Source organism: Cetorhinus maximus, chromosome 11 (genome assembly GCF_964194155.1).
Source record: "Cetorhinus maximus chromosome 11, sCetMax3.hap1.1, whole genome shotgun sequence".
Taxonomy (NCBI): domain Eukaryota; kingdom Metazoa; phylum Chordata; class Chondrichthyes; order Lamniformes; family Cetorhinidae; genus Cetorhinus; species Cetorhinus maximus.
This window is the reverse complement of record NC_135889.1, coordinates 8,688,137-8,709,141: the sequence shown is the minus strand read 5'-3', so window position 1 is coordinate 8,709,141 and position 21,005 is coordinate 8,688,137. Positions and strand designations below refer to the sequence as shown.

Here is a 21,005-nt window from a genome sequence, read left to right as displayed (position 1 = left end):
GCCCTGGATCACAAAAGCACTTGAAAGCAATAATAAAGGAAATATTTAGTGCAGGGGGTGAAGACAAACTTGACGGACTAAAACTCAAGCATGAAGGATGTGTATAGAGATAAGCTGCATAACTGTTTTCAGACAAATAATACCAGAGATACATGGAAGTGCATGCATCAAATGTCAGGCTTCATACTGAAAAGGAGGAATAACCCTTTGTCTGCAGATCATCCTCATGATGTTGCGAATAAATTGAACAGACTTTTCAGCCAGTTTGAAACTAGCAACAAATGGGAGGTACAGAAGCAATTCAAGCGAGTGAACCCACAGAAAGCATGCAGCCCAGATCAGATCAGCAGAAAAATTCTTTAAGGAATGTGCTCATCAGTTGGGAGTCCCCTTTTCTCTGGTCTTTCAGAAATCGTTCGACAAGCGACATGCATACTGTTCCTTGCTGTTGGAAATCAGCCATCGTCGTCCCGGCTGCTAAGAAGTCACGGCCTGCTGAGGTGAATGATTCCAACCAGTTGCTTTTACATCGATAGTCATGTTTTGAGCACATTGTGTTAAGCGTCTTTTAGATCCTCTCGTTCCACATATTGATCAGTTACAGCGTGTCTGTCAATCGCATAAACCAGTAGACGACACTGTTCTGACCTTGGTCCATCTGATTCAACAGTATAGGTATAGATTAGGCAATTATTGTGCTACCTTTGTTAATTCCTCTTCTGCATTTAATGCCATGCAACCATTCAAGGTTATTGAAAAACTGAAAAACCTTGATGTCAACCCTACTCTCCTACTTTGGATCAGTGATTTCCTTCACAATAGGTGTTACTTTCCGGGATTTACTTAGTTAACGAATGATTTTCTCAACTGTGTATTGTCACCTTTGCTTTTCATCCTCTAAGCGAATGATTGTCGATCAAAGTATAACGACATAATGATCCTGAAGTATGCTGATGATACAGTACTTGTTAGGAATAATGAAGTAAACCATTGGGACTCTGGAGAGGTTCGTAAAATGATGCAATAACAATTCTCTTAAACTGAACGAAAACAAGACAAACAACCTAATCATAGACTTGAGGAAAAAGCCAGTTATTCCTGTGAAGATTCATAATGTGGACACTGAAATAGTTACTAACTACAAGTATCTAGGCATCAAAGTAGATGCTAAGTTGAATTGGAGTGAACAGATGTGGTGGGCAAGGAACATAGACAATTATGCTGCCTCAGGAAATTAAAATCTTTCCAAGTAGATCCTATAATCATGTAACTGTTCTTTACAGCTGTAGTCGAGTGGTATCCTTTCTGGATGTCTCTCCTGGTACTGTTGTCTTAGGAAAACAGACTCTAAGAGTACAGAGATTACTGAACCAGGCAGGAAGGTTTTTGGTGAGCAGATCTTTCTTGACGAAATCTACTCTTGAAGGATTTGACACAAGTGAAGAGTGTCATGAACAATGAGAATTACCCTTCGTTCCAGAATTACTACTGGTTGCAATCTCTCAGATGCAGGACAAATTGGTTCCTTAACTCATTTGTGCCCTTCTCGATAAAAGCTTTTAATAGGTGTTTGATATATGGACAAGGATATGCACTCAGGGTGGGGCTCACTGACTAATTATTTTAATGTATTGGAATAGCTTTTTATATCTATTTAATTAAAGTTAGATCTCTGAGATAGAGTAATTTTCTTTTATTATTATTCATTTATGTGTTTTTTTTAAACAAATGAGCAATGTTACCTAAAATGAATTTCCCTATGGATAATAAAATGAAATTAAATTAAATTGAATTGAATTGGAAGGGCTTCTACTCCCTCAACATTCAGCTGGTCTGCAACCACAAGAGCTTCCTACATGTGTGCTCCATTTCCTGGCAGCTGCCATGATGCCTTCATCCTCTGGCAGTCCAGGGAGCCACAGCTCTTCACTCTACGCCGCTCCCTTCCCCCTCCTATACCCCATGGATGGGTTCTCGGGGACAAGATTATCCCTTGAAGAGATGGCCACTCACCCCTCTAAAGACCCCAAGACAGAGCCATAGAAACACTACAACCAAAGCCATCTGCTCACAAGGCCTGCCATCGAACATACCATCAGGCTCCTTTAGATGTGGTTTGGTGCCTGAACAGTTGGGTGGCACCCTGCAGTACACTGCTGCACTCCAGAAGCGTGTGGACCTTGAAAAAAAGTGAAGCGCGAGAATGAAAAAAGCCCAAAAGAGAGTAAGAGCAGGAGGTCAGAGAAGAGGAGGAGAATGACGACGAAGAGGAGGAGGAAAATGCAGAACATTTGGTGCCTCAAGTTGCACAGGAGAATGACGAGATGGCACAAGACTTGTCAGGACACTGTTAAAGTCAGGGATCATCTGATCCAGGCATTGTTTCAGCTGAGTCCTAACCAGAGGATGGTGTAGTGTGAAGTACGCTGAGTTGCCTGTAAAAGTACTTCCATTGAAGACACACCCTGGAAAGGATCAACTCTGATAATGAATGATTCATCGTGAGCAGATAGCTTTTACTGTCCCACTTCAAGAACTCTTGCTTCTGTTAACCACCTCTTCCCTCTTTTCCTTGCTGCCATTTATAGAATGGAAGCTCACAAGCCTGGTGTCATGCGTCATTATTTACATTAAGTTGATGGAAAAAAAAAGTACACATTTACATGTGAAATAAACCCTTCAGTGCTCTGCCCAATGCGCTGGCCTCAACTCTTAGCCACTTCTATGCTGTGCTCCCCTTATAGCCATGGATGATGAGGAGGCAGCTTGCTTGCTTGTCTCTGCTTGCAGCCAAGATGCACATGGCGGTCATGCTTGTCATGGAGGTTCTAGATGCTGCTGCAGTGGCGTCAATGCAGGGGCAGCCTCCATCACTGGGTCCTGCTGCATAGATAATCCCTCAGTCAGAGGGACCAAGGTACCCCATCAGGGACAGCACCCTCAACCTCCTCAGTGACTGCCTCAGCCCTAAGCTGGCTGGAGGGAAGCACGGCTGAGGCACATTGGCATCTACTCTAAACGTTTCTGCACCACCAGTGCTACTGACCAGTCAATGCTACAGAGCATGGCATGCATTCTGTGCATGTCAATGTGCTGCTCCTGCATCCACTCAAAAGTGCTGCCACCATATGTGGCTGGCCATTCAATGGAGGAACTCATGTGTTTAAAGCCCTCAGCCATGGTGGAGTGCATGAGCTGAATGGACTCCTCCATTCTCACCCATAATTCCATGCTGCCTCAGGCATATCTGACATGTAGTGCACATTTGTTGTTGCTGGTCTAAGTAGAGCCTCCTTCCTTGTGACTCCAGAGGCCCTGCATCTGTGCCCAGCCGAGTATGGTTGTGTGTGTCCTCCATCCTCAGAGGCACTGCCCACAGCTGGCTCCGCCTCGCTCATTTCCTCCTGCTCACTAGTGATGTGCTCTCCGCCCTCTCTAATTGCAAGGACCCACCAATGGGATTGTGTCCGATCTTGTGGAGTGTGCACTTTTAGATTTAAGTGTGCTGGTTCTGATGTCTCTGCCTCCAATGCTTGCCCCAGTGCTGCCACAAGACTCCATTCTTTCCCCTCCACAACAGAGACATGAGAAGAATCATAAGTACTAACCTTGGCGATTAGAAGCCTCTGCAGTGTTGAGGCTTCCCTATAGAGCTGAGTCACTGGCATGCCATTGGATGGAGGGGAGCACACTCCACACCTTCATCTACAGATCACCATATCTCTTCACCTCCTCCATCTGGAATGCCCACCCACCTTCCCCTACTTGCTCTTGGAGGGCCACCTTTGCATGTTCCGTAGCTTCCTCCTCTATGGGCAATGATGATGTGCAGATGGGGCATTTCTCCCTCCTCCTGTCAGCTCCCTTTCTCAGGCATCATGGGCTCTTACCTCGGTCTCTTTCTTCTGTCTATGCAGAAGGATAAGGCACTGCTGACCTCTGACTTATGTCAATGGCTAATTGACAAAGGAAGCTGTGATGTAGACTGCTGACAAGTCCTTAAAGAGCCACGCTGAGGAGTCAGGAAGTACACTCTGGGCACATATTTTTCCAATGTTCCGGAGCAGCATGCGCCCTCAGGCTCTTCAGCAGGAGAGTCTGCTGGAGGTTGAATAACCAGAGGCCTGTCATCCTCCTGGCCACACTTTATCAGCTGACGGTCTCAGCAACCTTAATCCATACCTGGCTCGGTTCGGGAGGGTGGCCTTCTCCTGCCACCCTCCAGAAAGAGGACCTCTCTCCTCTTCCCCCACTGCCTCCAAGATGACCTCCAAGTCAGCATCAAGCCCTACCCCAGGTTCCCAACCTCTGCCTTGCCTCTCCCATCCCTGCTGTTGCTATTTGGCCACCCAACCTGCCCTCCAGTCAATTCGCAAGGCTGCCTCCGAGATCTGGAAACAGTCCTGTTGTCGGTTTTCTGACCCTGGAAGTAAAATCAGGTCTCCTGATTTCTTGTTTTCTTCCCATCTCCTTTCTCTGCATCTTCCAGTTATTTTCCAAAACGAAACTATTTAAATGAAGTAATTCATAGTATGAGTGATAGACTCTACAGCCAACAACTGATCAAACTGTCAATCTGCTCTTCGGTTTCTTACTATTCTGCTGACATCTCCAAGCTGTTTCGATGCCATTCTGTTGGAGCCCCTTACAGATCTTTCACAATATTGCTGATGGTAGATTGTTAGAAAGAGAGTTTGCTTTAAGGACATACCAGCAGAGATTTACTTCACTGAAACAATGCAGAGATTATTTAACAGACACACAGAAAGTAGTTGCATTTTTTTACAAAACATTTGACTTTTAATTCCATTCTTGTTTATGACCATTACAGATCCTCGAACAACCAGTCTGCTTAAAGCCATTCATAGGCTCCTCAAGGCTGAAAGGAAGATCTGACTGAATTCTGGCAAGATTAGACCCCTTCAGCATTGAATGGGATAGATACTTATTAGTTCTTTGCAAGGTCATATGGGATCCTACACACAGAAGAAAATGAACTCAGACGTCAAAGCAATATGCTTCTTAATGTAGTGGAAAAGTGTTGCATAAATTCACCTAATGCTGCAGTTCCAGTAGAATTAGCAGTGTCTGTTGGCAGTTATTACAACCAGCGCTAAATTGATAAAGGGAAATCACTGAGAAGAAAATTAACCTTCTTTTCAACATTTTACAGGGCTGGTTTGCAAACCAAAATGCAACAACATAATGTGCATAATGTAGAACTTGATTTTAACCTGCCTATAAATTGAGAATCAGGAATTGAATTGTTGCTTCAAGTAGGAGTTTAAGAAGTGCATCTTGACTGGATATCACTGAGATCCTATCATATAAATAAAAAAAAAGGAACAGTACCGACTAAGATGTCTTTGGATATGGGTTTGTTAGGGCAGGAGGTGGATCAGTTCAAATAGCAGTTTTCCTCTTACCACCTGTCTTTAAACAGAAAGTGTTTTGAATTACCTTGTTTTAAAGAATAAGCAAATGACATATCTTTTCCCAACCACTAGATTTGTGAGAGATCCAATTTTACTAATAACCCACAGCAAACTCGAGTTAGGATTAACTCAGAAGGTTGGTTTATTTCACACATTCAAAAATCAGCAAAATGAGTATCCGCAATGTCCCACTCTGCATTCACACCGGGTGGGGGGTGGGGGGAGAGAAAAAATGTCTTTAAAGTACAAAGACCACAAAAAAATTAAACACTGGTTCACGGGAGAGTCCCAAAGTCAGAGGCCTATGAGGAATTTTTTCACATAGGCGTTTCGAGTTCAGGTGGCTGGAGCCCGGTGTTGTAAGGTTGGCTTTTCAGGTGGCGTTGTTGTTACAAGATGAAGAAGGCATGCAGAGATTGAGACGGTTCTGTAAGCGGTGATATGAAATCTTCCAGCAGAGTCAGGTTAGATGGGCCAGTTGTCCTGTCTGGACACAGCCAGCTTCTTTGCGGCTTTGCCAGTTGGATGGTAAAACAGCAAATGGCCTGTAGCTCCCTTAGAAATTGGTCTGACCAGTCCCAAGTGGTCTGTTAATAGCTCTGTAAGCATAATGAGGTGCGATATTCCCAAAACGGAGAGAATTCTTTTGTTCTGGAGACTGCTGGGGATAACTCCCAGGCAGAGGATCAACCATCTCCATTGTCTTTGCTCAGCAGAGAAGTCCAGTTTGAAAATTAGAAATAGCAATAAGGATAAAGTTTTAAAATATATACATTGTTGGATTTCTGTTCCATGTCAGCGGAACCCAACAAGCTAATTTGTCAAACAAGCTAAGCAGCCCAAATAAAGAGAAGAATGGAGGTCAGAAACTTGCAGAGATTCTGGTCAACAGCACAACATTGCTGCGAGTTAATATCATTTGGAGGAAAATGTTCTAACACTGCATGCGACATAAATACTAACATGAGGTGAAGAATTGAAGTTTACAAAAAATTGTCAAGTTTCAATGTAGATGCCCTCTTATAATTTTAGGATAATTATTAGCTCTCCCATGGCGCTGTTCATAGATAATCTAGGACCTGGGATGTGGTTTCTAATGTTTACAAAATTCCCACTGCAGCTGTCCCACCCATTGCTGTAATATATGTCTCCTGAAGCATACATCACGTGTATTGGGGACAGTAAAAAGTCAACATTAGAGCAGTGAAAGCAAGGGGAAAAAGGGAGAATGAGACAGTGAACTGGCAGCGAGGGCTCTAGAATAGTGGAGACAGATACAGCGACAGACCTGAGCTCACAATGGAGGCAGAATGTAATGTCAGGGATGAAGTATAAACCAGTCTCAGACCTGCACATAAACGGCTCACAATGGATGCAATACAAAACTAACACATTGCCCGGACCATGCTCAGTGGAAGAGAAAAGGCTCAGGAAAAGATTGGGACAATTTTGGTCAGTACAAGATGAAATGGCAGGCAAGGACTGAGACACAGGATGCAAATGCTAAGGGCGTTGTGTAGTGTAAATCTTCTTGACATCAAAAGCCTTGATATCTTCCTTGTGAAGGGGCCGAAACTGGCCACAACTTCTGAGGTGTGGCCAAATCAAGGCATGTACAGGGCAAGTATTACGTTTCTAATTCTGTCTTTCTCTGTCTTGACAGTAAGGCTTTCTATTTGTTTTCCCAATAGACTCACATCCCTGGTCATGGGCTATCAGCATTCCATGAAGTACAAATTCCAGCTCACTTTCCTACTCTGTGCGTAATCTGTATTATTTATAAGTGTAATTACTGTGACAATTGCGTCCGCCTGCATTTATTCACACTGAAGGACATCTGCCAAATGTGAGCTTATTCCCCCCACCAGTGTACCCAGATCAACCTGCAGTCTATTTACTCCATCTAAACTTGTAACTCCTGTACATCTGTCTTACAATATAATTAATGATTGTATCCCGGAGGCCTTCATCTAATCACTGAGAGCACGGATTCCATAATATGGTAAGCTTTGACATGAAGTTTGACAAGGAGAAGGATCAAGCATGAATCAAGACTTTAAACAGAACTAAGGTTGACTTTAAAGGGTTGAGGCATAAGTAGTACAAGTAAACAGGTAAACCTGCATGGGGCCTTTGATTGATCCCACTGGGCTCACAAACTCCTTTTGCTCATCTACAGTTCCTAGTTTCTCACCACACTCTGAAAATATCTCATTCATTTTGCTTGGGTGCAAAGTGAATAGCCTCAGACTTGCCCACATTGATCTTTATTTACCTCAGTAAAAAAGTGAGGTATTGAAAGAATTGTTTACTACAAGACCAATATGAACCCCTAAAGAGCAAAATGTTCCACTTGTAAAGTCAAGTGACCAAGATCAACAAATGAGATAAGATGCACCATAAGGCTAAAGGAAGTGCTTTTCACAATTTTAAAGAAAAATGGTGCTCTAGGCTGGATAAAATAGGGACAAAGAAAGTATCAAGATCTGTGAAAGAGAATATGAAGAAAAACTTGTAAGTATTGTAAAGGCTAGCAGGAAAATTTTCATACAATGCAGGAAGTTGCTAAAGGAGATGTAGACCCATTAAAGACAGAACCAGGTGATACTTTTAATTGGCAACAAGGTAATGGCAGATTTATTTGTATCAGTTTTCACAGTGGCGGGGGGGATAAAATACTAGTAATAGGAGGGAGACTAATAATAAATGAAGGGATGGAACTTAATAAATTCAATACAGGTTTTAAAAAAAAGGTAAGGGAGAAAATAAGGGACTTCCGACAGATAAACCTCCAGGATCTGATTGTTTCCCACCGCTGGGTATTAAAAGGAGCAAATGAAGTGTCAGCCATAATCATTCAAAGCTCTCTTCATTCGGGAATTGTGCTGTTAGATTGGAAATTTACTAACACCGCTGTAATATTGAAGAAGGATGGGAGAAAGAAACCAAGTAACCACAGGTCTGTCAATTGTAAGGAAGCTATAAGAGTCTGTCTTTAGGGATAGAGTAACTGAATACTTAAACAAATCTGAGCTCATCAGAGAGAGTCCGTATTTGAGAGTCAACGAATGCTATCCCTATGGACTTCAAGACGATATTCGATAAAGTTCCACAGAAGAGATTGTTAGCTAAAATAAAAGTGTACAGAATTGGAGTTAACCTTTTGAAATGCATTGGGAGTAGAAGACCAAGGGTAGGGATATCGTAGGTACTCAGATTGTCAGGGTATGGCAAGTGGTCTTCCCAAAGGGTCTGTTGTGGAGCCTCAACAATATTTATTAATGATTTGGATCAAGGAATAGAGTTGTACATGCAAGTCTGCAGATTATACCAAATTAGAAGAGGCAGTAAGTAGTACAGGTGGGAGCAGGAAGTTGTAAAGCGGGAGTTCAATGTGGGCAAGTCCGATATTATCCACTTCAGAACCAAGCAAAATAAATGATATATTTTCAGAATGTGGTGAGAAATTAGCAACTATAGATGAGCTAAAGGGGTTTGGGAATCCAGCGGGATCAAAGGCCCTACTGCAGTCCTTGATCATCATCAGACTCCTGCGGTAACTTTAAATAAAAACTGCTATCGTTGGAAGAAGTAATTATGAATAGGTGTGGCAATGATCATTTGGCCAAACCTAACTTCAACTGAACCTTAAACCTATCCACATTATCTTGAAAGCCATTTTCAATAATTTAATTTGCCTTCACATATCACCATTAAACCAGGTGGTTTTAATTTTATCATGCACTCTCCTTTCAATCTATGGGACATACATGACTTCTTTATCTACTGATGCAGACGCCCTTAATCTGACACCAGTGCTGTAGTATTTCTACTTAGTAACATCTCTAATCGACCTTACCCAAATCTCACTTATTCTCTCAAACTTAACTCACCTACAATCGAACATGAGCATTAAATTATGTGCAGCAATAACTGCACATAACTTAAATCGGAAGACATGGCTGGCCTCTGTCAGGAAGGGCTCTTTGATAAAGCAGCCTATTAGCACTGTTTGGACTCATGTATAAACAATTAAGATATACAGAGGGAGCTGCCTTGTTCATGCACTGAACCTTTAGGGGACATGGGTGGGATAAGAGAAAAACTTTAGGTTCAACACCCTGAAAACTCATTGGAGTACAATCATGAAAAATATAGGTTTCTTCGACCCAGGCAACAAAACAACTGAAGATGTCCTCGCCCTACGAAAGGAAAACTGCATAGGTTGTGGGTTAGTTGTGGTCAGCGCTGAGGCTGCAGCTGCAATGAGAGGGCATCTCAATGGCTGAGCTACCCTCAAAGAGGGGTAAGTGGGGTTGGCAGGCCATGGCAATCAGGGTCGTGGCCACTGCCCCTAGTGTGCCCAGAAAGGAGGGATCCCACTCCCTCCAAGTTGGGAGGCTGCCAGGTTTCACGAGATGGTCTCCCCACTCAGTGGCAGCTCGCCCCGCCATGGGCAAAATGTTGACAGGGGTGAGAAATCGCCCTTAGCTGGCCACTTAAGTGGCTCAATTGGGCTCCCAATCGTCAACCAATCTGTCAGCTTTCCTGCCGCTGGTAAAATGGCTTGGAGATGGGAAGCCATCAGGCAGAACCCACCCCCCAAACATCTTCCTATATCATCTTGCTGGCCATTCTGTCTCCCAGCCCGCTGGCAAGGGATTGGTAAAGCTCTGGCTCTGGATTTTCTCAAAATTGTTTGATGATAAGATCTGGGAAAACATTTTCATCCCTGCTGAATGTTTATGTAAGCGGTGTTTATGCAAGTACAGCAAACATGCCTGAATGATTCATTCACATCCTATATGGCATATGCAATAAGACAAACTGTAAATTGCATCTTTACTCCTCAGGTTATCAGCTGGACAATCAGATCACTTTTTAGCAAAATACTGAAATGACTGATTTAATATAACAACATGGGCAAATTACCAATTGCTTGTAACAACAGTCAAGAAATAGTTGCATTTTTGAGACAACGTACTGTATGCTTATTTTAACTGTGTAGATTAGTAAGACACCCAATATATTGGTTTGTTAGAGGGTTTTGCTGCTTAAAGGAGAGTGCTTCTAAAGCCTGCAGTCCATGCTTACAATGAGAAAGAATCACAGCAAAGTGTTAAGATTCCCATCCAGAAATATAGTGAAGGGTTTGACAGCAACACCATGGAAATGACACACACCATTAACTGACAGATTGCTGCTGCCCGCCATAGCAGTGCTGTGCCAGAATGGCATGAAATGTCCTTACTCAGCAATGCTATAATCATCAATCATTCCTTATTGAGCTTTAGAAGTTTGGATACTTTTTGATAATTTCAAGCATTGGCTACCAGAGGAAAACTGTCAGGAGAGCTACAGCCAAAAGATGATAATGCCCAACATAGGTACATATCATCAAATCAGCATTAATTTACCTTGGGTTTATAGATTCAGTTCAACCCAAGTTTAACAGAGGCCCTTTGATCCACTACAATCTGACATTTGGTCTTCCGGTAATTATCCAGCGTGGTGGCTTGAAATAGTTTTTGACCTCGGTGTGTATTAGCATTTTGGTATTGTTCATCAGCATCTCACTTAAACATCTCCTTCCCTTTCACACACTGCATCATCTATTCAACTGATGTCAAACATAGATGTGAATAATAAAACAAAAGGTTTGAAGGCTGAGTTATAGACCTTCATCTTTGAATATTACGGCAACATTCTGGTTCAGTACATTAAAACACATGTCATGGAGCAGATGGATGCAGGATGAATTTCTCGGGCAAATTTTTGTCTCCCAATGGAGGTGTGAATTGGGTAGTGAAACATGGAACTTACGTTTTTTTTTTCTGAAAAAACAATTTCCTCTGCCTTCCCAACCCCACTCCATTTTCATTTGGCCATTTAGTGGGTCCGGAAGACCTTGGGTGCAAAACGCACGTGGATCTCTTCTGAGGCAGGTGCCCTTGAGAGCCACAGGAAAATTGTAGTTCCTCCCACACTCTATTTTTGTGTGCAAGTGCAGGCTTTGGGAGCCCTTAAAAAAAAAACTCCTTGGAGAGTTCGTGACCAGTGGGGGGAAGCCTGAAGCATTCGGAAATGTAAGTGTAAAATGTTTCTACACCTTCAAATGTCACTATTAGATGCTGCATTGAGTAATCATAGGGTTCTGTCCTGCAAAGTTAAGTTAACCACTACACTGACCACCATTGTCTAAAAGTTGACATGTATTATAGTACGTTTTTAATTGTAGAAAGTGCCATAGTGTAAAGTGTGCTGATAAACTCTCCTTGTCATGCCTGGCACTGTACAGTCTGAGTGTACAGGCAGCTCTGACTGTGGGGAAAGAACCCTACTTTTGTAAAATAAAAATAAATCTGAACACCCACTCCCCTCCATTGATTAACAGGCAAATCTGCTTTGAAATGAAGAGTATACCATCTGTTCTTTGAATTTCAGGCACTGGGAGTTGTAATGAATTGTGATAGCTGTGGCTATTATGAATGCTCGGTTGAGTTCTGAAAGATTTTCTGTCGACACAAATGTTAAGGTGAATGACTGACAATTTATATACTCAGCCTTTGATGTTTGGAACAAATGGTTGTTTGTTTACAAAACTTAATGGCCACTGAAAGGATTAACTTTTTCAAAGGTGAAGTTTTTTTTTGCAACATCAATGACAGACTTTGGAATGAAAGTTTTATTACATTGTCACAGGCTATTGTATGGCTCCTGAGGGTTGTACATAGTGGATACTGGGTAAGTGGCTGTAGAGGATACATAAGGGGCATAGAGGAACCAGGGGGATCTGAGAGGGCCAGGGTGATCTGAGGAGGCCGGGGGGATCTGAGGGGGCATGGAGTGGCATGGAGGGTGGGTGGGGCTGAGGTTCAAGGGGCCTTTAAAATTATATTGAGAGCTGAGTTGTGTTGGAGAATGGAGGGAGCCTTCAAACCAGCCTGCCTCAACACCTATACTCCTCCTGCACTCCATCGTGGCTCTCAGACTGCACTGCAAACCTGAACCCTGTGACACAAAAGAAAAATCCCAGGCAAAGTCAGAATGGGTTGGGTGTGCAGTTTGGATGCTGCTAAAGGAGAACAAGTCGCATTTTCCCGAGCCTGCACAAAAATCCAGGTCCTCATCTCTGTTGTGCTGTTAGCAGACAGCAAGTGGTGCCGAAGGTGGGAAAAGTCATCAAAATCTTTCATCCTGGAAACCAGCTCAAAGTGAAAACAACTAGCCAGCCTGCCTTGAAGAGGCACAGTTCGGGGAGACAGCAAAAATTTTACATATAAGAAAATGCCAGACAGCAGGTCCCTCAGCATCTTAAGGTAAGAGGGCTTTACATTTTGAATGGAGACCCTTTTCCCTGTCTCAGATGCTGGCAGGCCACTGTGCCTTTCTACCAAGGGTGTGTACCAGCAAACTGAGACACACCAACAGAATACCTTTTCAAAAAAAAAAATGCGTGTTGGGGCAGTTGCGAGCCTCTTCTGGAGAGCAAGGAATGACTTTGAGATGGTCCCTTTCATGATATATATTTGCCAGAAGCGTGGATTAGTTTAACATATGTGCGAGGGAAAATTTCAAAATTTTTAATTAAAGATGAAATTATTAAGTACATAGATGGAGGGAATAATTAGATACACAAACCTGAATTTCAGAAAGGAAGATTGTGCTTGACAAAGCTGCCAGTTCTATGGGGTGGTGAGATAAGGGGGAATGGAGGAAGTGCAGTGAAATGTGGGCAAACAAAAATTCTTTGACCCAAGAGACCAGTGAAGAAAGTTAAGGGCCATGGAATTAGGGGAAAGATATCATGTTGCAGTATAAGCTAGTTAGAATGTAGAAAACATGAAGTAATGTGTAGTTTTTCAGATCAGTTGGAATTGGAGATTGGCATCCCACAAGGTTTTGTTCCAAGACTGTTTCTGTATGTCAATGATTTAGATATAAAATTCAGCCGAGTACTGTCTAAATTTCAGATTTTTAAAATTTTAATAGCTGACCCAACCCTAACCCACCCACTTTTGGGTGTTAAACTTCAGCCCCATTTGTCTGTGCGCAAATCCTGTCAATAAAACCTTACTTCCTGTACTAAATACATTCACTTCAACATCTTTGTTTATGGAACAGATTAAGTGGAACTTATTTTAGGGCCTTTCTGTTAATATGAAAGCCTGTATCACAGCACCATAATTCAATGTCAGCGCATAGTAGAAGAGATTACAGAAAACACGGTGATCAATATAAATAAGGTGAAGAAGTGACAGTAACTACCCTAATTCATTTGAGATTGAAATTTTAAAGAATCATACTCACCATAGAGGTTGCTTAAATATACAATGCGTCATGAGCGCTGAATTTTACAATACAATTATGTTTTAAAATGTACCTTGAACTCAAAGTAAAACAGGGAATTCTGGAAAAGAATGTATAACTAGAATTTCTGGTAAACACCCCAGTTATAAGAAGTGCCCAAGTGATCTTGGGTAGTCATGGGGAGAGAAACTCAAAAAGAAACCCACTGAGGTGTCGAGTGGCAGTTTTAGCACCTCTTATGTGAGCTGACAGAACAGAAAAATAGCTGCTACTGAGACACGTGGAATTCTTCCAGCGACAGGTCTTTGCTATTCTGTAGGAAACGATGGGGAGCAGAGGGAAGCTGTCCGTGGGAAAAACAGTTTTACCAAAGCTGACTGAACAGTTTAAAGGGATTGGATGCTGGAAATCTCTGGAATTCTGGATCATCAATACTGTCATGGCCTGCTGAGAGAGATGGGGGGGGGATTCACCAAGGTGCGCCTTGCTGGTGAGAACTGGATCCAGGAAACTCAGGCAAAGTGAAAGGATTGAAACTTCCATTGTCTTTTGACAAAGTAGAGTGTGTGTTAGTGGTGAGCCTCTTCTGGAGAGCAAGGAGTGACTTTGAGACGGTCCCTTTCATGATATATATTTGCTAGAAGCGTGGAGTAAGGCATATTTCAATTGCGTTAGTTAATACAAAACATACATCAAACTAAAGAAAAAGGTACGAGTTGCCTGTTAATTAATGTTTTAGATATCTATGTTAATTTTAGTTTGTTTGTTACAGAACAAGTCTTAAAGGTGAAATCTTGTCCCTCAGTTATTTCTGTTGGTCATTTGGGAAATTTGTCTCTTGATAAAAATTATTGGTCTCTGGGGATTGTAACAAACGGTAAGAATCTAATATAACCTTGTTTCTTCTCCTGCCCATTCAAGTCCATGTTTAAATTACTCTTGTGAAAACATCAAGGGCTGATGGACATTGCAGGTTACTGGTTTGTAAGGTTTTCTCAGTCCAAGAATGTAGAAAGCTAAATTAACAGATTTATCAAAGTAATTATTATTGTTGGTAACTGCAAATTTGAACAAAAGGTGTTATTGGTGAGATTCCCTTGAAGATCAGAGTCAAGCATTTGCCATTATTTCAGAGCTTTCTGGAGCCATTTTTCCCCCCACAATTTGTAGTACACCTTCAATTGCATATTCATTTGAAGAATCACAAACGCCTTACCTGGAAAAGGAAGTGCTAAAAATGGTGCAACCTTCAAGAGAAAACATCTTTACAAAACATTTGTTCATACATTAGCTCAAGCCACAACTGTTAATGTAAAATGCAGAGTAGAGGGCAGAAAGGGGAGCTGCGCATTAGGTCTTTGCCAATGACAACAGAAACTGCATGGAGGTGGCTTGGACAACTCTCTTGTCAATTTGACATTTCTTTGAAAAGCATCAGATTAGGAATATGCCCCAGCACAGTGCCTTCATGTAAACTAAATTTAAGGTGCACTGTAGCTGACTGATGTTGACTGAAAAATAATCCATATAAACAGAAGTGTACGTTTTAACTCAGTTCTCAAGTTCCTACCACTACTATTAGAGTCTTTCAGCCTAATTTTAAAGAGCATTCCTCCCCATTATGCTTAATAGCACAGTGCCAAGAGAAAAAACAATTTCCTTACCTGAGGCAGGTGAAGCTGAAGACCTTCACTAGGAATAGGTTGCCGCGATGGTGTCGAGTCCAGTTGCATGTTAAACAAAGTCTGAAGAGTTGCTTGAGCCGCACGAGCCTTTGCCAACTTCTTGTTCCTCCCTGACCCTTCAAATGTCTGCCCATCTACAGTTACAGCCATGATGAAATTTTTCGCATGGCTCTCTCCACTTTCAGAAACAAACTCATACTTGAGTCCTGGGCGCAGTTCATTCAGGATCATGACTGGGTTCTTGCCACTGGTCATGGCAAAAGGAGATGGAGCAGTGAGCGCTGACTGACCTACACTACTTCCTCCAACACCACACGAGAGACCAAAAGAGTTATAGTCACCTGAACTGAAAGAGCCATCTCCATTGGACCCCAAGAGATAAGGATCATCTCCTTGTACTGGGGTTTCAAATCCATTAAAAAGAGTATCTGGGAAGTCAGAATGATCTGACGTAAAGTCCGTATTAACATTCAGCATTCGACCCATAGCCAGGTGGGCCTCAGAGGCATTTGGAAACTGAACAAACGACCTCAGGGCTTTTTCAGCTACATGCAACTTGGCTTTTTTCTTAGTGGGCCCAGATCCTTCAAAGTTTTGTCCATTGACCTCCACAGCCATGATAAAAACAGGAGCATGGACTGGGCCAGACTGAGATAACAACTTGTATTGGAGGCCAGGTTTAATCTCATTTAATTGCATTAGTGCATTCTTTGGTAGAATGGGACCTGGTGTTTTCTTCCTCTTCTTGGCACGAAACTTAGGATGCGAGTGACCGTTATTTCCCTCTTCCAGTGGCCGTTTTCTGTTAATGGAGGAATTGCTGCCATTTGAAAGCTGTGCCTCACCAGGAGCTTGACTGCTTTCCTTAAGAGAGATGTTCTCCAGATTACGGTTCTCTTTTACGTCAGTGCTGCTTGAACCTGTGGTGCCCAGAAAGAGCAACTTACACGCCTTCGTTGTAGGATCTTGTAAATGCAAAATTTAGATATTCCTCATCTGTCTTTGTAACAGAATGAGTGATGTGTTTGAGATTCATCTTGGGATGGGAGAATTTGCATTCAAGCCAATTATAGAATGTAACATAATAGGTTTACACAAACAATTGAAAAACACAAAAAAGTAAATCTAAATAATTGATAATCTAAAGCAGCCCGAAATAGTAATAAATTCCCAAGGACAAAAGCAGCAGATATTTCTGTGTGGGTAAAAGTTAAATGGGAATATTAATACTCAACATTATCATGACACAGGGTTCTACACTGTAGTATGTATAGTTCATATATAGGTAAAACATTAAAATGCCACATTTCAAGTAGCGACGAACAGAGCATTTTTTTTCCAGTGCAAAAGACATGTTTGCAGCACTGTATATTTGTGACTTGACCACAGTCAACCTCAGATAAATGTATTAAACTACAAGTTACAGACAGAAATTTTTCCCCCCACTTAACTTTCAGCCCTTTAGCATTTTCTTCAGGAATGCCATCAAGGACCAGCAGGTCTCCTGCTTCTTTGCCAAGTCACTCTGTGAATGACTGTTGGAACATAAACAGGAGTAACGTGTATGTATGGTTCATCATTTGTTTTTCTCCACCTTCTTACAGGAAATGCATCTCCATGTGGGGAATGGCCAAGCTGTGTTCTACTACACCAATGGCCTGCGCCACCAGGCCTTCTGAAGAGAGATATTTTCAAAGATACAGCTTTCTACAGATATGTATTTGTTGTAGATACTTTCAATAACTTTCATCTCTTTCAGCCTTACCCTGAACACATTTTGAAATTTAGTCTGTAGAGGTGATTCTTTAATTTTCTTATTGGGACAGAGAGGGTGCAGAACAGATAAGGACGGGGAACTTCAGTTATGCGCAGAAACTGAGGTTATTCTCAAAGCAGGGACGGTTAATGGGGGATTTAACCATGAAGGGTTTTGATGGACACAATAAGGAGAAACTGTTTCCGGTGGCAAAAGGGTCAGTAATCAGAGGGCACAGACTTAAGGCGCTTAACAAAAGAGGGAAATATGGGAAAATTATTTCTTTTTTTGAGTTATAAAGATCTGGAATGCGTAGTGAGAGAGGGTGATAGAAGCAGGTTCAATAATAATTTTCAAAAGGGAACTGGATAAATACTTGAAAAGAAAAATGTTACTGGGCTATGGGGAAAGAGCAGGGGAGTGGGACTAATTGGATGGCTCTAACAAAACGGCACAATGGGCCGAATGGCCTCCTGCTCTGTACCATTTTAAGTGGAATTTATTTCAGAGCCCTTTCTGTCATATAAAACCTGCATCACAGCACTATATTTCAATACTAGCACATAAAATTGTCAAATTATAGAATATTGGATGTTAGTGTTATTTTGTTACTCTAAAACACTGAAGTGCTGTGTGCCCTTGTTCTCAGAACAGAATATGAACAAGATTGTAGAACCCTGTAGCACGTCTAAAAACAAGAGGTCATATCATTTGGAACATTTTCCGATTAAATCCTAGTTCTTAACCAATGAGGTGGGTTACCACAGTTATGAAAATCTTGCTGATGGAGCAGACAGAAGATGTCATCCAGTTTGATTTACAATCAGATATCAGTAGAATCCACTCCCCAGTACATACAGTGTGTGGTGTTGGTTGCTGGTGAGGGGGGAGGGTGGGGGTGGGGTGGTGTTGGTAGAGTGGGGGTTTAAAGACACACTGTTCCGTCGTACACATCACCTCATTCCATTCACAAAGCTGATAGAATACCAGGCAAATTTTCATTTATAACATCCTTCAGCAAAAGGTCCATAGGTTACTCCTTTGGAGCTCAGAAAAATATCTGGAATGCCAGAGTGGGAATTCCTAATATCAGACAGACAGAAGAGGAACAGGAAGGGGTAAAACAGATGGACAAGCATTGTGGGAAACAAAAAAGTGAATCAGATCATTTTCAGTTAGAGTGGCAAATTGGTCACCAAGCATGGATGCCACCTTGACCGCATTTACGTGCATATCTGGAGGTATCTGATTGCTGGTGATGAAGGCCTGGTCATGGATTTCCCCCACACTACGATAAAGATGCTGACAATACAAAATAAGAGATGCAAGAAAAATGATTTTCAGCTTAGTTTTCTAAGATAGCAACTGTGTGTTATAACTGGAAGGTACAATATCTATATTAGTTTAGATTTTATCCAATCACTAGCATAAGGATTGACAATGTCACAGCTGCATAAATGAAACATCTGCAGAGACAACTGATGAAATGCCTGCATTTATATGACTCTGCAGCAAGAAGCATATGAGACACTTGCACAGAGACCTGGATCTGAAGTCAGAACAGGTGACATATCTCCATGCACAGTAACTTTTCTACTGAAAAACAAATTATTCACTGCGTAGAGGATAAAGGTAACCCTTGTAAGCTGATTTTCAATACCACAATGTTAAACACTGATGTTTAAGATGGGAAAAGGATATAACATTTGGGATTGTACACTAAAATCTAATAAGTTATAACACAAAAACTGGGGAGAAGTCACTAGAATACTGTTGGCAGATGACACGAAATCTGGGTACTGTGTAATAAGTGAATGGAATTTATTTCAGTAAGCATGTTCACGTGAATGGATAAAGTGAGACATCAATGTGTCAACTGTTATGATTAGAAAATCTATATCTGAGTTCAAACTCCACATGCAATTGACATCCAAATGCAACCGAATATTCCAATAGTATGCACAGAATCCCCATATACTAATACACATAGGACACTGTCTGAAGGTTCCCACTCCCTCTGTAAATGAGGGCTTTGTTTGGAACCACACCAGGAAGGTCTTACCTAGAGAAAACATCAGAATTGAATGCATGAAAAAGCTTGAAAACACAACAAATAAAAGAGCACCAGATCTGAAAAGGAGCTAGATGGAACAAAATGGAACAAAAGAGCCAAGTTTAGTTTGAAAAAAATAGAACTAGATTCTCGTGATGAAGATGACCACACTCGCAGTAAGATAATTCAAAATACTTCCTGGTTCATTCCTCGCCAAGTGCAACTGAGTTATGTCCAAGCGGAATGGTGTTTTATTTGAAAGAAATGCATTCAGCTAAGTGAAGTCTGAACATATGAGAGAGAATATCAAATACTTCCAATATAAAGTAGTCAAGGTTCTTTTGAGTAAGATTACATGGAAGAATTGAAGTAATACTGCTATAATTTAGACTCTCGGGAAACAAAAAGGAAATTTTTAAGTGTCAATTCATTCATTTTGTGGGGAGATGGTGGAATAGTGGCAATGTCACTAGGCTAGTAATCCAAAGGCCCAGGCTAATGCTCTGGGGGTGGAAGTTCAAATCCCACCATGACAGCTGGTGCAAGTTAAATTGAATTTAAATTACATCAATAAATTTTGAATATAGAACTAGTCTCAGGTGATCAGGTGATAAAGGTGATCATGTCAACCATCGTCAATTAAAAGCCCATCTGGTTCACTAATGTCCTTTAGGGAAGGAAATCTGCCACTCTTACCTGGTCTGGCCTACATGTGACTTCAGGCCCACAACAATGTGGATGACTCATTTTCCATTAGTAGGAGAGACTAGGACCCGAGGGTACAGCCTCAGAGTAAAGGAAAGACCTTTTAGAACAGAGTTGAGGAGGAACTTCTTTAGCCAGAGAGTGGTGAATCTATGGCATTCATTGCCACAGAAGGCTGAGGAGGCCAGGTCATTGAGTGTATTTAAGACCGAGATAGATAGGTTCTTGATTGGTAAGGGGATCAAAGGTTAGGGGAGAAGGTGGGAGAATGGGGTTGAGAAACTTATCAGCCATGATTGAATGGCGGAGCAGACTCAATGGGCCGAATGGCCTAATTTTTGCTGCTATGTCTTATGGTCTTATGGACTCTTAAATGCCCTGTGAAATGGCCTAGCAAGCCACTCAGTTCAAGGACAATTAGGGATGGGCAACAAATGCTGACCTTGCCAGCGATGCCCACATCCCATGAAAGGATATTTAAAAAAGGGTAAGATCAAGGAGCAGAAACATCTAGATCCTATCAGGTAGGCATTGAGTGGACAAGGTTGGTTACGAACAAACCATTGTGAGAGTTATTAAGCAAAGAAGAATGCAGAAAGGTTGAAGTGCAACAGCCCACAAGACATTCTAGCAACAATCAACATTGTTTGAGTTACCTGGACTGTTAATGGTTATTAATTACAGTTTCTGTATAGAAAATAGTAAAATAACTTTAGTAATTTTACAATATTATTCAAGAAATTAGATTATTACATGCGTATTTGCTCACTTGTTGCTAGCAAGCATAAAATTCTGTACTTTGCAAATGCTAGCATTAGTAATAGGTATTTCTTAAGGACATCCAAATGTTGTTAATACTGGATTAATGAGCCTTCACTATAAATGAGCCCCTTATTACTCTTTGGCTTCCAAATGTAGCATCATTAGGACTTGCTGTGTGATTGGAATATGATCACCTTTTTCTTCTTCCTTCTCTTTCCTCTAGTTGATCTTGGTAAAGCTAGTATCTAGACCGGCAAAGGTATCAAAGCAAAATTACACCAGGCTACAACAAAACAGAA

General features: G+C 41.6%; 1 protein-coding gene across 1 annotated transcript in view; it reads right to left on the bottom strand.

The window, feature by feature from the left end:
• The window catches only part of LOC144686374 (double-stranded RNA-specific editase 1-like), a 309,081-nt gene that overhangs the window by 64,419 nt on the left and 223,657 nt on the right, over positions 1-21,005 (bottom strand). Inside the window, exon 6 of the mRNA XM_078551506.1 lies at positions 15,410-16,395. Coding sequence (XP_078407632.1) covers positions 15,410-16,395 — 986 coding nt within the window. The remainder of the gene's footprint in view (positions 1-15,409; positions 16,396-21,005) is intronic.